We start from the raw sequence: 13,348 nt of genomic DNA, 5'->3' as shown, positions 1-13,348 counted from the left end.
ATTGTGCTTGTTTTGTTTTGAAAATTAAATGCAACGGCTCTGACCAGTGGCGGCGAAGACGGTAGGCACAGCGTTACGCAACGTTATATATTAGAAGTGTTCAATTACAGGTAGAAAACGATTTCAATTACTAAGACCAAACCCACCGGGCGTTGCTATTTCGGTCGGTATTTTTGATGCTTTGATGTGTTTTGGTTGTGTTTTTATCTACTTACTGATTTTCGCACCCTTTGTTGCCATCCAGGTTGGTATTTGTGTTTGTTTATTTTCTGATAGCGACGGCCGGCTGCGTTGCTACCGGGTTGCTACATAAACGAATCCTGTAACAACCTACTGCTCGAATGCTATTTCTAGAATCAAGTTAGCGACTGTTGGTGCGATGATGGGTTGATAAATATGTTGCTGAATGTACTCGATTCGAGGTTTAGCAACCATTGGTGGGGCTGGTCTAAACAAAATAAAATTAGTCGGTAAATTGTTGCTGCTAAAATCTTTTTATAAATTTATCAAAACGCTTTTTGATGGAGATAATAACATTCCGTTGAATCCGAATTTAGTAAAAGCTGGAAAACATTGTCAATATATAAGATTATGATATTTGCCCTTTGCGAGTTTTGTTGAGGTACTGATTAAAACATGATTGTTATTTCGTTTTAAACAAGTGGTTAACAATATTCAATGATAATTAACCTCTTTGTTTTTACCTCGGAACGATTGATACAAAAAAGATGATTTTTGAATTGCAAAGAATTGATTAATCGCTCAATTTTTTTAAAGCGGTTTATTGACTCCGAGTGTCGCACAATATTTTTTTATCATTTTCTACGGAGAAGAAGGGGAATGTGAGGAATGGATTTATTGCAATATAATCAGTTACAATTCGAACATAAACATTTGCACTCGAACACCCCTCGTCGAATCGAATGACGTTTATTGTCGCTCTCCTCTTCTTCTCTTGCGCTCTCATACAACTCCCTCAAGCTGAGGGTTTTCGTCTGACTCGGTCGATGTTTCAATTGGTTACAACGCGGAATTTCCGGAAGTCTTTGTTGCGCGGAAATCAAGGCACCAGGGATTTCTTAGTGAGCACAAAACTGGTATTTTACAATAACTATACCTTTATACCCTATTACCTGATTCGCTAAGTAACAATACTAAATTTATCTCATTAATGATGTTAAATAAGGGAAGAATCATTAGATTTCCTGTCCACCCATTTAATCTTTATCTCTCTACAAAATGTAAATCAATAGCGATCAGCATATAAAAATATGACAGTTTTCACATTGATTTGCATGCAGAAATGTCGCAATCCGCATTTTCGAAGAGTGCAATTCAATTTCTTTGAAAAGAACGGTTTACAATTTTAATATCGGTTGGTTTTTCTACAGTCCTGCTGCTACTGGTAGTGTTCATGTTATATGTACTGCTGAAAGATTTGCTTGCACAAAAGTTTTGGAAAAGCAACAACCTTAAAAACGACTATGTTTGTGCGGCTGCCCATTTTTTGTACTGAGTGTTTTCTAGGTTATTTTTTCCGTCTCATATTACACGATCATATTTTTTTCATAGTGCAGCTTTTATACCCGGCGCATTTCCCTTTTTTGACAACTCGTTTGCGCGTGAGTTGGCGCATAACACAGCCCTGCTCACTCTGTCTCCCGTTCTCATCTCATCGCCGAGAATCGTGAGAAATGTGAAAAAATAATTGCGTGTGTTTTGGATCTTCTGGTGTCGGTTGTTCAGTTTTTCCCAATTTTACCGTAGAAAAGTGATTCGCTTTCAGCCGAAAAGCGGTGAAAAACGTGCCCCGATGGCCCTGGAACCGTTTGCATGTTTTATGGTAAGTGGTGCACCGGCCTAGGACCCGGAATTTTCGGTTTTTCTTTCGCACAATTTGACGACAGATTCAGCCCATATACATTGAATGGTTTAGTTGTCGGCGCTTGGCCGAGCGCGAAGGAAAAATTGCCAATCTCATGGCATCCTCCTACCCCCCATGGTTCAGCCACCCAACACTCAGTAGCTGCCCGGTTTCGCAGTTCGTTCGATGTCACGACGACGTCAGGAGAATGTGAGAATATATACGGTCGTCGTCGCTTTTGCGCTGGGGAGGGTCGCGATGCGGCTTTCCGCCTGAGAATGTTACCGGGGAATGGAAACCAGGGACAGGGACAGGTTCTCTCGCACACATTCATACATCCTCGAAACCGGGCCGCTGCCCCGCGCGAGTGTTTGGTTGTCTATAAGGAAAGGTTATTTACCGTGAAATGTTCCAGCGAGACCCCTAAAAACATATTTCGAAAACTACAAGCAGAGAAATGATGACGTTATATCTGGTGCAGATATTATTTTACTTAAAAATAAATAAACGTAACATAATCCAATATTACCTGTTGACAGACGTAGTAAAATTCACCAGAGTTTCTCTTGCACAGCGTCAGTTTTTTCTGCTCTTTTCAAAGATCGTAACAAATATCAGCATACCATCACACAGCGAAAGCAGAAGATGTTCGTTTTTTATCGCCGTTATTAAAAAGCTTGCATTTAAATGCAACAATGTTGCAGCAGAAATATCACATCGCCATAAACGCATGGAAAAGTGGAGGCTTGTTCAATACATACTTCTTGATCGAGCGATTCGCGAGATGATGCGAGTAAGAAGTTTCTGTACGGATGGAAAAAATATGCCAAAACGTAACGCGAAAGTGATTGCCAACAAGACAAGGGAATACAGTGCTTGAGGGAGCGTGCTTTTTTCTTATCAATAAAAATTTTCTTGAACGCTTCCGGAAATGATACTATTAAGTATTAACCAGGATGCTTGAAACGATGACGATGTTTAAGTCTAGAGACTCAAGTAGAAAAATGATCTAAGTAATAGCTATGACGCAACTTTTTTTTGTCTTTATTAGTGACAAACGCAACATAAATTACAAAAAAAGAATGTAAAAAATAAAATTTAATTTAATTTAATGATAATGTCGTGAAAGACAATCAATAACGGTCACCCCATATTGCTGTTAAATGTTTATTATCAAAATTTCGATTGGATAAGCTTTAAAAACCTTTAACAACAAATAAAAATGTTTAACAACTTTAGTTTAAATGTTTTTAGCTTCTCAACTTGAAATAAAATCAACAGGATTTAGATAATTTTTTTACTGACTTTAACACAGACACTAGAACATCGGTTAATATAATGTGAAACAAATAAATTCATGAGCGCTTTGGACTTCAACTATGCCAATGCTTGAGTAATTTTTTTTATAGAAGAGATAAATATCCTATTGGATGAAAATCCCAAGAAAAAAAAGTAATTTTTTTTTAATCTTTCTAAACAAGGGGCCGTTCAAATATTACATAACGCAATTTTCGGTCATTTTAGACCCCCCCACACCCCCCTACGTTACACATTTTTGTAAAATTTTCTATAAAATTTCACAAACCGACTTATTTGTTTTCCCCCAGACTACTGTAGTCACACCAGTATGTTAGAATTTTTAATTCTTCAAATGGAAACAATCAATTACAAATTACATTTGTGTTATTATTATGGCATCACAATGCATGTCGTTAAAAATCCTAGCCCCTACTTGCATACAATTTCTCTAAACGCCTAAATGTATACCTCCACTCGTGCGACATTACTTGCTGCGCCCGGGCTTTTATGCCTATTGGACAGTGGAACTTCCCTAAATGGTGTTCGGGTAATTCTGCCTCGTCAATGAATTGACAAGAGTCGAGATTCAGATGCAGATCACCGTCAGTGTACAGACTTCTTCCATTCGAAAATTATCGCACTGGAGTATCGTCTAAGGTTGATGTCATGCTGGGGCAACAAAGCGTCGTTTTGCTTTCTGCATTTCAATACGAAAGCAAAGCAAAGCATTGGCATGACATACTGGCGCTTTGAATTTCACTACAAATTACCACTTTTCTACATCTGCTAATGCTTGTGATCGTCTCCTTTCTTTTGGGAGTCATTGAGAGCTCATCAGATCATGATCCGGATTGCGAGAAAGTCGAAATTTCAACAGACAAATTTCCTTGCGATTTTTGCAGGAACTGAGAATTCCTATTAGAGTTTCAACTCCAAAACACCCTGCATCAGTTTTGACGTGCTTTGCTGTACTTTCCAAAGCGCTCAGTATGTCAGGTCTCCCGGGGAGCTCAGACCCGGTGACCCTAAAAAAGAGCGAAGGATCCGTCTGTCCGGCAGGATCCTGCGGCCAGCGCTTCCAAGCAGGCGGAAGGTCCTGCTGAAAAGGCAGGTGAACCGACGCGCGTAAATACCGGATGGCAAACGGTATCGCGCAAAAGGGGAGGGCCCAAAGGTACGGAATCACGTAAAACACATCAAATATATGCTTGTTGCGTTCAAATATAAGCGCGTGGAGACAAACGACAACAACACCAATTTGTTGCACTTAGTTCAAGCTTCAATGTGGTTCATTAGTTTTAAAAATTCACTTGCATGTTTTTGCAATAAACGCTTGTGAAGTTGAGCAAAAATAAAAATTGCAATAAGTTGGTTAGTAAACGTCGTAGTATGTTGAAATCTTGTGCAAAACGTGTGATTTGAATATCCCAACAAATGTTTAGAACATCTTATTCATGTAAATCCTCATCTAACTATAGTTAAGTTTAAAAATCTAACTTTTAAATAACTTTCAAAATAAAACCTTTATAACTCTGCTCTGAAAAGAAATAGAATTTTGATGTATTCAACAAAGTTTCATAATTTCACGTGTTCTACAACTTTGTAGTATAAAGTATAGCTTTATCTTTTTTTTTTTAAATTTACATATGGTTTTATTGAGGCATTTTACTTATAAAGTGCCTATATTATGTGCCGGGAGTATTTTTCCTAACTTTGGGTTAGTAAGAGGGGGGGGGGGGGGGGGGGGGGGTGGAAGCTCTATCCACTGAAATAAAAAAGTTAAAATTTTCAATTTTTTTTTAGTGGACTTTGACTAACTTTTGATGCTTTAAGTTATGAAGCATGTTTGAAGAAGCAAATGTTCTGAAGACACTTAAGAGATAAGATAAAAGACAGAGGCGCTACGAAAAAAGTTCCACTTTTAGCCCTTTTGAACCACAGTGCAAAATCCGCTCTGACCAGATGCAAATGTTCTGAAGACACTTAAGAGATAAGATAAAAGACAGAGGCGCTACGAAAAAAGTTCCACTTTTAGCCCTTTTGAACCACAGTGCAAAATCCGCTCTGACCAGATGCAAATGTTCTGAAGACACTTAAGAGATAAGATAAAAGACAGAGGCGCTACGAAAAAAGTTCCACTTTTAGCCCTTTTGAACCACAGTGCAAAATCCGCTCTGACCAGATGTCGGTTCGTTTGCGGAATGGTCGCCCCAGATCTGGCATGCAGTTTGGGCTGGTCAAACTTTCGGTTGCAGCAGCAAACGCTGCATTTAGGTGTGGGCGGCTTAAGGTGGGATGGTCTATCTGTCAGATACCCCAGCAACCGGACATGTGCTTTAAGTGCTTGTTGAACGGTCACGAGTCGTTCGACAAAAGTTTGTTCCAATTCAGCTTTATGAGCAAGTTTGTTCCAATTCTAAATGAAGACAGCTGAAGCAATTCGCAAATTGAGAATGTTGAATGGCATCGTCGACTGTTGAGAACTCCCGCAACATCAATAACTTCTTCCAGCCATCGGAAATTAGCAGTTGCATGCTACCCGTAGCTGGACCGTTCGACCTCTGCACTGAACAATCCTGGTTTCGGATCCAATGTCTCCTCAATCCGACCGTCGGAAATTTTGTTCAAGCTAATAACCACAGTGTCGCGCGTGACGGCATCGAAAGTAACCCTCTCGAAACCCTAGAGGGTTCAAACGCTTTAGTGAAACTTTCTGGCAACCTGGAGCTTTTCGTGGCCTCTTTGCTGGCTATCCTCTGCGCTGTTGGTCCTATGTGATTGGATCACCTCATACAGGCTGACCACAGCGCACAAACAAAGCACATGAGAAACCCTCTCATTTGTTTCGGGGCCTCTAGATCTTCCTAACCACACACAAGAATTAATCTTGAGTGAGAGTTCCCTTCTTACTAGCTCGTTTTCCAATTTTTCAGAAGTATCTGGGCCCATAACATGTTGAAATAAAAGATTCAACACAGGTTTTAGCGGTAAGATGGATTAGAGTTAATCTGTATATTTTTCTCTAGGGATCTTAAACCAGAACGGTAAGGTCAGTAAGGTCCTTACAAAGCTACACTCTACACTAGCGATTGCTAGTTCCACCAACGATCGTCAATCGCGAATCGCCTTATCGTGAGTTTAAACACAAACTTCGTAGGAACAATTCCCGGCCACAAAAACTTCTCTATCCTCATTTTCACGACTAATTTTTCAGAAGTTTCCGCGTCAGTTGAGGGCGCGTTTATAACAAACCTTTTATAAATGTAGGTATTAGATAATGAACAATTCATTTCAGGCCTTTTAAGTGTGTTATTTGTAAATATTAAAAAGGCGTTATGTCGCACAAACTAATGCCGTGGTAATATTTGGTTTACCGAAAAGATGGGATGAATAAACCCAAGAGGCTTAAAATCCCAAATAAAACATTAAAACAAACGTTTACCGAAAAACTAAACTTTGCAGTTCCGCCACAAATTCATGCCATTAAAATGTTCAACATAAAGCTAGAAATATTGCACAATTCCTTCCTAAGACTTATTGCTGTGCTTATTGTAAGAAATACAGTTGCACAAAATAAAAAAAGCAACACATTGCGGCTCGAAGGCACCAGGGTATAAACCGTAACATCCGGCCGGTGCATCGAAGATGAGATCAAACCATCATGCCCGCTGAACCGTGCCGACCTTGCAACCGCATGTCGTAAAACGTGCGTCGTGAGGCGACAAACCTGAAAGTGAAATGATAACACCATCGCATACGCCACAAATTCGTCGACACGTTTGGCAAAAACCATTCGCATTGTTTAACGGCAGTAAGATTTCGGATTCTGTATTCGCAGTACTGTTTTGTTTGGTTCCGAGAACGATTGAGAGATGAAATTTGTCGGTGTTTTTTTTTTCTTGATTGTATTTAATTATATAATTTGTTTTAATTCTGTTCTTTCAAACAGGACGTGGAAAACTCCCGCGCCTATATTGACGAGCTTTACTCAGAGGATACCTATAAGTGTCAGGAAGCGATAGTGTGCCTCAAGAATGCAGTCATCGGTTCGAACAAGAAGAAGGGTTCGGTCATCTCGCAGGGGATCGTACCCCGGTTGATCGCGCTGCTGCGGGATGACTGCAAAGATCCGAACCTGCGGCTCGATGCGGCCATTGTCATCGGTTCCCTGGCCAAGGGCACAGAATCTCAGGTACACTCGTTGATCTACTACGAAACGGTGCAGGTGTTGCTGGGAATCGTTATCAATCCGAACACTGACCGGCGGCTCATGGAAACCTGTCTGGGGGCGCTGAAAACTATCCTGCAGTATCCGTTTGCACCGATCGAGCTACTGCACTGCAATATTGGCAATCTTATGAGATTGATTCGTAAGTATTTTTTAAGTGATTCATGAAAGAAGTGTTTTAAAATGTGTTTTATTCTTTGCAGAACTTGCCTCGCCGAACAGTTCTATCCAGTGCCAAGAGTACGTGGCCAACATCTTTGTGCCCTTGTGTCACTCGTCCCACCAGCAGAAGAACCTCTGTCAGGCCAACGTAATTCCGTTCCTTGCCCGGTTGATGACCAGTCAGCTGACCATCCTCCAAGTACCTGCCCTCAAGTGTCTAGCGGCGATGTGCTTTACCAACAAGTACGTGTCGGATATTGTGTGTTTGACTTGCCACGAGGAGCGGTCTATTCTGGACATTCTGACGGAGCTGCTGTCCAGGACGCGTGACGTGCAGATTCAGCTGTCTGCCAGCCGATGTCTAACGTACTTGCACCGGTCCGGCTCGCTACGGGCCGATGACTATCGCATCGTTTACAAAACCTTGCCGAGCTTAGCGCGGCTTTGTTCCGACGATTTCGATGAGGACACCCGTGCGACGGCCGCCGAAACGCTCGCCTATTTGGCGGAGGTAAGTTATTCTTGCTAATTGTCGATACTCTTAAAGGATTATGCATATGAAGACGTAATCTGTTAAAATGTTGTTAGACATAAATTTAATTTTATAATTCATTTATTGCAGATCGATTCGGAACTCCAGCGGCTTGCGGCAATCAGCAACCACCTGATATGCTCGTTGGCCAACCTCATTCGCTGTCCGTCCCCGCTTTCGCGTCAGGGTGCATTCCGGTGTTTCGCTTCGCTGGCCGCCAACGACGAAGACATCCGCAAGAGAATTATCGAAATGGACAGCCTGATGGAGGAAGTATTGAAAGGGCTGAAGGATACCTGTCCGGAGGTAAATAAAGTTTAGAGATTATGATTTCTGAAGTTAGTTCAATAACAGAATGTATTGATTTTAAAGGTTCGACTATCGGCTGTACGATGCCTCCATTCGCTTTCGAGGTCAGTGCAATTGCTGAGAACAACTTTCCAGGTGAGTATTACTTTTTATTTTTTACTATTTCCAGTAACACCCTTCTAATGGTTCTATAAATTCACAGGATCACTCGGTGTGGCGTCCGCTCATGGATTTATTGGTTGGTGAACCATCGTTAGAGCTCTTGACGGTGGTCACCTCAACAATCTGCAATTTGCTACTAGAATTTTCACCCGCCAAAGAACCCATGCTCGAATCTGGTGCTGTTGAAATGCTCTGCGAACTTACTAAGCACAGTGACCCGGCTTTGCGATTAAATGGCAGCTGGGCGTTGATGAATATGGCTTTTCAGGTATTGCTTCTTAAAAATTTTTCAAAGTTTCACTTTCAAACGTGTGTATTTTTGACGACAGGCTGAGCAAAACGTTAAATCCAAAATCATCAATACCTTGGGGACGGATCGAATATTTCAACTGCTGGGAGATTCGGACGAACGCGTTATTATGAAGACGCTCGGTCTTCTGCGGAATCTCCTGAGCAATACTGTTCACATCGAAATCATTATGTCCGAGCATGCATCGGAAGTGCTGAGAGCGGTAATTTTGCTTTCTTCTGCAGTGGAAATTTACAGCAAATTTATATTCTTGTCTTAACTATCATTTAGGTAAACCTTGTTCTTGATGGACCTCACCCTCCCGAAGTAAAAGAGCAAGCTCTTATCATAATCAGCAACATAACTGCGGGTGCACGTGACAAGGACTATGTGCTCGAAGATGAGAACATTATTAAAAAGATAAGAGAGTTTTTGGTAAGTTTTACTGATTAACGAAGCTAAACGAGTGATATTGAAAATATCCCTCCATTATAGATCGTACCAGATAACAAACTACAGATGGGAGCCGTGTTTGTGGTGCGGAATCTGATGGACAAGAGCGGCCGCCAGAAGGTGCTTCGGGAGTCCGGCATACTGGAGAATCTCGAACAACTGCTACATATGACTCCCCGCGATTCACAATTCTACGAAGAGTAAGTATAAACTATCCCGAGGTCTTGTTCCTTTACCTGGTTGGGCTGTGGTAACATCCTTAGGTCTCGCAAAAAGATTCACATTTTACATAAATAACGATACATTCGACGAAGGTTCTCTTTTAAAGACTGGTTCTCCTTTAAATGGAGAATTAAGCTGGACACTTTCATCTTCGGACATTTTTTTTCTTAAAAAATACAATGAAACAATTAGTCAACAATTTAAACCCTTGAGTCAATACAAAAACGAAAAATACTTACATACAATTCTGGCTTCCTAAAAATCATGACATGGTAACAGCATAATATTCCAATCGTATTGAAAAAAAGCAACTCCAAGCATAAGATCAGTCTCTATTTAGGTGCTTCAATCCTCAATTTTAATCAACCTCCGACACACGCACGTTAAATGAAATAAATGAATTTTTCGTTATTACTTTCATTTCAACCCTACGGATTGCTACACCACACAGCATACGACAGGAGATTTTAAGGTTTGACTTTTCGGACGAGCATTGAGTTGATCTCGCCTGTTCCGTCGCGAGTGGCGACGACGACGGTTGGTGCTGAATGTCCTGGATGCCATCCACAAGGACCACCCGGCCGAGACCAACGTCGAAAATACGTAGGCAAAAAACAACAAAAATCAGAGACGGGCAGACCGACATTTTTGTACATGTAAAACATCGATGATTGTTGATGATACGTTGTTGCGACTGTTTGTGTAAATGGTTTACAGTGATATCTCGTTCTCCACGGCCTTGCCACGAGCCGAGCAATGATTCGGTCTTGGGTTTTTTGAGCCCACGGGCATCAACACCCACATGTGGTTTTATCAATGGGTACAAAACATCATGAGGTTGAAGAACTGCGCTTCGACATTTACTCCTTAACAGAACCACTCATTCACTTGAACGATATTTCTTCGTGCTCATACGCTAGTTAGGTCTTTACTAATGATAGGAACAACTCCAGTTCGAAAGGAGCAGACTGATTGTAATTACTACGTTTTATTAACTCTGATGAATAGGTGATGTTTTCAGGAGAACTTTTTCCAAGCTTATAACAGTCTAACCAACTAAAAAGCGCTTCACTTTGAAGATTGGAACATATCCTACTACTACAATGTGGGGTTAAGCTGATAAAAACCCCGTAATGTTGATGCTTGAGTGCGCTATAACAGCTGTGCAGAATGCAGATATCATTGAAACAGAATGCGAATGTTTGTTAAGTTTTGTTCTAATTTTATTAATTTATTTAAAAACAAACAAATTAATTACGAAGGAACAATCGAGATTTGACTACAATACAATCCAGCCCATCTCGAATGGTTCCAGTTTTCCGATAAAAAAAGAACTATCTTTACTAATGTGTCGGCCAGTGTTGTAAAAATTAGGGAATGTGTATATGAGGACAACAGAAACGATGAATGGAGATTATTATTGTATATATTTTTCAAAAATAAAATGACACAAGAATCAATGTAAAAATTTATCCATCATGATGCGGAAAGAGAATCTTTGAATGATTGGATTGGTCTGAAGAAAGAATCCGAAAGGAAGAGAACAAACTACCTAATTACAAACATAAGTATCCAGTGTGGGTGAACAAGGGAATCCACGTAAAACAAACACCTTCAGAGACACAGGCTCTTCCAGTGGAAATGGAAATAAAGCTTTCATAGTGTGGCGTTAAAACGCATTTATCTACCTGGTATTATATATAAAAAAGAAGCAACGCAAAAACGTAGGGACATTAATTAAAACAACAACTTGAGAAGAAGAGAAAAACTCACTAAGATGATGCCAAAATTATCAGCAGAATTCAGTAGATATGATGTATGATTTATTTCTCGATGGTCTTTGTAATTGTAGAGTTTGGATCTAAATCTTGAAAAAATGAACTTACTCTGATTGAAAATTGTTTGCTATCGACAGAGATTAGTCTTAACTTTCCGTGATTCTTGATAAAGAAGATCAAAAAAGTTAGTTTAAATACAACACACACAGTGATCTAATTGCTCCTTAGAGAAGTTTTTGTTTACATAGTTTGATGACATCCATATGGGTAGGTAGTTCAGGATATTTAACCCAATACCTGAGTTCTTTTTTCTTTTTTGATAGGAGTTTAACCCGTTAAGGTCATTCTTCCTCGAATACCTGAGTTCGTTAACCCTCTACTGTATGGACTAAGAATTCGTTAATAAAAAAAATCTGTCAACAGAAATTCTTTTTACTCCTAACTAAGATTAATAGGGATTGGCTAGATAGATCTCGATCGAGTAGGACGTATTTTTTTATCTCGAGGCTAGATTGGACGCCATCTTTGAAATCGGAAAAAGCGCGTGATATCTGTTTTCGGTTTTTCGGACATAATAAGGAATTGTATCAATATAAATTGGATCTTTTTATTTGAACGCACGTAAATAAATATAAAAAACGCTGTGAACAAAAGTTGAAACGTGAGAAAGAAAAATAGTGGAATACTTAACCCAGAAAATGGCGGAGCCACCTGATAAAAGTGAAGAAGCGAAGAAAGCGGAGAAAGAATACACGGTATACGAGTACACACAGCAGGATATAGCCCCATACCGAGTCATCATACAACTGAAGGACGATAAAAAGGGAGAATTGAGGATAAATAAACTATCGATAGCAAGATTGCTATGCACACAAAGAGATTACAAGATCAATGTCGACAATATGCGAGCCTTGGGACGGAACAAGATACTAGTCTTTCTAAAGGACTATCAAACGGCGAACATATTACAGGCGGATCCGTTGCTGCAATCAAACAACTACAAGGGCTACATACCAAGAAGCTTTGTTTCGGTTTCTGGTGTAGTGGCAGGGGTTCCAGAGGTATGGACGTGAAAGAGATCACAGAAAACATAAGCAGTGAGTACCCAATTCTTGCTATTCATAGATTACACAGGTACGAAGGGAAAGACAAAATCCCAACGCACCGGGTTAGCGTAGTTTTTCGCGCATACAAACTACCAAAAGTTGTAAGGTTATTCTGTTGCATAAACTCGGTTAGACCTTTCATCAGCAAGCCCATTCTATGTTTAAACTGCTTGCGGTATAATCATAGGGCACAAAATTGCCGATCGAAGAAGAGATGCGAGAACTGCTCCCTCCAGCATGAAGTAAAAGATGATGCCGTATGTCCAAACAAGACAAAGTGCCTCTACTGCAGAAACGATAATGAGCACAAAACGTCAGATTTGAATTGTCCTGAGCAAATTCGCCAGAAAAACATAAAACATATAATGGCCAAGACTACGCTTACATACCTCGAGGCAAAGGAACAGAACCCAACACTCACGCAGAACCGATATGACTTATTGGAAAACGCTGAGGAATTCCCTACTATCCCTACACAACAATACAACAAAACTACCCCTACACAACAATACAAACCCCAAAAATTTAAACGCCAAATCCAGGAAGTGGTTATAGCAGATCAAGTACAAGTGTATGCCGACAAAAAGAAAAAGAAGGAAGGACCTGAAGAACGGGGAAACGGTGTGGCATTGTTCAACAAGTTCCGGGTCAACGAATTCGAGCGATGGGCACAGACGTTGGAGAACCAACGAAAACAGAACATCGAGCAACAAATTACGAACTACAATATAAATAACGGGGATGGCACAGCATCACCCGAAAGCGAAACCAGCAGCACCAGCCAACAACATAGAAAGCACATAATGAGCACGAGAAGAAGCCAGCAAGGAGTAGAGGACACGAGAACTTTAAGTATAAGAGCCGAAGAAGTAAGTACCAATGAATGAAAATTTAAAATTTATACAACTCAACATACAAAGCCTAGAAAAAAATAAAGAAGAATT

The 13,348-nt window shown here is 40.3% G+C and overlaps 1 protein-coding gene across 2 annotated transcripts; it reads left to right on the top strand.

Moving 5' to 3' along the window:
• Nucleotides 1-1,702: 1,702 nt before the first annotated feature.
• Nucleotides 1,703-11,530, top strand: LOC129750653 (armadillo repeat-containing protein 8-like). Of its 2 annotated transcripts, none has more exons than XM_055745657.1 (10): nucleotides 1,703-1,843; nucleotides 7,113-7,533; nucleotides 7,595-8,064; nucleotides 8,176-8,391; nucleotides 8,458-8,529; nucleotides 8,597-8,824; nucleotides 8,886-9,068; nucleotides 9,137-9,280; nucleotides 9,341-9,498; nucleotides 9,972-11,530. In XM_055745657.1, the coding sequence occupies exons 1-10, from the start codon at nucleotides 1,814-1,816 to the stop codon at nucleotides 10,015-10,017; spliced, it is 1,968 nt and encodes a 655-aa protein (XP_055601632.1). In that variant the 5' UTR covers nucleotides 1,703-1,813; the 3' UTR covers nucleotides 10,018-11,530. The 2 variants fall into 2 exon arrangements, with proteins under 2 accessions (XP_055601632.1, XP_055601633.1); XM_055745658.1 differs by having other exon boundaries at nucleotides 9,955-11,530.
• Nucleotides 11,531-13,348: the final 1,818 nt, after the last annotated feature.

The sequence above is a fragment of the Uranotaenia lowii genome, chromosome 3 (assembly GCF_029784155.1).
Source record: "Uranotaenia lowii strain MFRU-FL chromosome 3, ASM2978415v1, whole genome shotgun sequence".
NCBI classification, from domain to species: domain Eukaryota; kingdom Metazoa; phylum Arthropoda; class Insecta; order Diptera; family Culicidae; genus Uranotaenia; species Uranotaenia lowii.
This window is presented reverse-complemented; position numbering and strand designations above follow the sequence as displayed.